The sequence below is a fragment of the Nematolebias whitei genome, chromosome 17 (genome assembly GCF_014905685.2).
Source record: "Nematolebias whitei isolate Nwh7 chromosome 17, NemWhi1, whole genome shotgun sequence".
NCBI classification, from domain to species: Eukaryota; Metazoa; Chordata; class Actinopteri; order Cyprinodontiformes; family Rivulidae; genus Nematolebias; species Nematolebias whitei.
Window position 1 is genome coordinate 13,010,963 of NC_056514.1, and position 2,581 is coordinate 13,013,543.

General features: G+C 46.0%; 1 protein-coding gene across 1 annotated transcript in view; it reads left to right on the top strand.

Annotated features, from left to right (window-relative positions):
• Positions 1–518: 518 nt before the first annotated feature.
• Positions 519–2,581, top strand: part of LOC119424128 (protein shisa-6) — a gene marked incomplete in the record, with an annotated part of 139,979 nt that continues 137,916 nt past the window's right edge. Inside the window, 1 exon segment of the mRNA XM_037691595.1 lies at positions 519–1,039. Within this exon segment, the coding sequence (XP_037547523.1) occupies positions 519–1,039 (521 nt within the window).

Here is a 2,581-nt window from a genome sequence, read left to right on the forward strand (position 1 = left end):
GGAGAGTTCAGGGTGTGTGGAGGGGGGTGGGGGGGTGGGGTCGTGTTCTGAAAGCCTGAACTGATATAAAATATTCGTTAACTAATGACGTGTCTGTGACGTGATGACCACGCATAGTGAGCTTTTAACGCCCCATCTCTCCCTCTCCCTCTGCTCAGAGGAACTCCGGCAGCGCAGACTGGGTCTCCGGGAGTCAGCACCTCGGACAGCGGCACACCGAGCCTCGGCGCGCAGCGCAGCCGGAGGAGAGCGCGCGGAGCCCGGCCATCGTTCAGCTCCTCCCCCGGTCAGGACATGGAGCTCCGCTATCACCGCCCCCCCCTCCACCCCCCCATGCACCGCAGTGGGCTGTGAGAGCGTGTACCCGCAGGGGGGGTGCCCTTGAAGACCGTCTTGCTCAGAGTTGAGTTCGGTGTGCGCGCGCAGCAGGAGAACACCGCGCGGTTTCTGTCGGTTTAATCAGACTTGAAAGTGTTTTTTAATAACTAAAAGACTTAAATTATTATTTTTTTGTTACAATGGGGATAACACACTTCCTGTTGCTGCTCGTGTACCTGGACCCGCTGTGCGTCCTGGGCGCAGCCACGGCTGGGAAAAAGCCCAAACAGTCGCCCAGGAAGTCCCCCAAAGCCACGGCGGTGCCCACGGTGGTCCCTCAGAAAGCCCCGCAGCCGCCGGCGGCCAGCACCCACGACACGTGCCTGGGCTACTACGACGTGAGCGGCCAGTACGACAAGTTGTTCGAGTGCAACAACACCGACCACCGCTACTGCTGCGGCACGTGCTACCTGCGCTTCTGCTGCGAGTACAAGAAGGACCGGCTGGACCAGAAAGCCTGCAGGAACTACCAGACCCCGGACTGGGTGCAGACGGCCGCCCCCTCGCCCATCCCCACCGGGGAGCCGTACCACATGGACCAGACCAACACGGCGGTCTACATCACCTGCGGGGTCATAGCCTTCATCATCGTGCTGGGGGTGTCCGTGAAGGTGGCCTACGATAAAGCCACGGAGCCCCCCCAGGAGATGAACATACACAGGTGAGTCAGTCACAGCAAGTATACAATGCATGACTACTTTTTACTGAAAACATCATCTGAGAAGAAAAGTCCAACATTTTTATTCCAAACAGAGAAACATGAACAAATTTAGTTCAGTTTATTTCTGTAGCTCCAAGTCACAACAGAAGTCGTCTCAGAACACCGAACACACTTTAAAAGACAGTTAGTACAGTTCTGTATTAGCAGATGTTGAATCTTCACTTCCTCACAGTCTCCCGTCCTGAGCGAGCACAAAGGAGACAGTGGGAAGAAAAAACTCCCTTTAACAGGAAGGAACCTCCAGCAGAACCAGTCTCAGGACGAGCGGCCATCTGCTTCGACCGGCTGGGTTAGAGAGTGACAAAGAACCAAATTTAAAAAGAGCTGGCTTTAAAGTGGCTCTTAAGGTCACCATGGTAACGACACAACTGCATCTGTCACTCCCTGACTGCACTTTACAAGGCAGACAGAAAAACAAACTACAAGTTTGGTCTCAGAACAGTTATATTTTAAAACCTATTGATCAACAGAAGGTGGATGATCACGTGTGAGTTTTTATAATTATCTAGAAGAAATAATGTTAATAAGACCTTCCCTTCAGTGGACTGGGTGTGCTCTCGCTGCACTCAGAGAGGATTTAAAGTAATTCTTTAGAGACGCACTATGAAGGAACATATGGCGGTCTCTGTTTTGATGTACAATTTATATCTGGACTTGAAAAAGTAGAATAAGAAAAGTTGATTTGCAAAATTGTGTGAAGTTTAAACAGATCAAAAATTCCAAGTTGACTCTTCTGTACACACACAAAAAAAATTATTCTAAACCCATAAAACCTCAAATTTAATTGTGAGAAAACCATAAAACAAACTGAAATAGCAGTTCAGTCATGTATAATCTAACGTTCTGCGACCCTCTGAATATTTTTACTTTTGAGCTACTCGTTTCACCAATGTGCCATGGCTGTCCACGAGAAAAGTTCTTCTTGTTTTGTTTGCAGATTTTATCCACATTGTTAAGCAGTGGTACTAATAAAAGCCACATCACAGCATTTCCAATCCAGATGCACATTTAGATAATTTTCATTATTACCTGAAAAGCTGCAGGGAGGGAATACAAACTAAAATTGGGACCAGAATATTAATGTGGTCTTAAACGCTTTTACATTGACTCCCTTAAATAACTGCAGACTTACTGATGATTAACAGTCATGATAACTGAAGCTTAAATAAAAAAAAAAAAGAATATTTAGTGCTAAAGGGCAGGGAACTAGAAGTAGAGGTCCATATTCACGTAAGGTCCAAATCTTCAATAATAGAACTGTTGAAGGAGTGAAGCAAGTTAGTCACAAGTTTGCTTTAGTTTAGTGTTTGTTCATGACATTTATTTTTTTTGTTTGTTGTTGCACATATTTTAAGCTATGACACAGATAAGAACCAACGTTCTCTTCTGGACTCTGACTTCCCAAAGAAGAAGGATGGATGCAATAAATACACACACATATATATATATATATATATATATATATATATATATATATATATA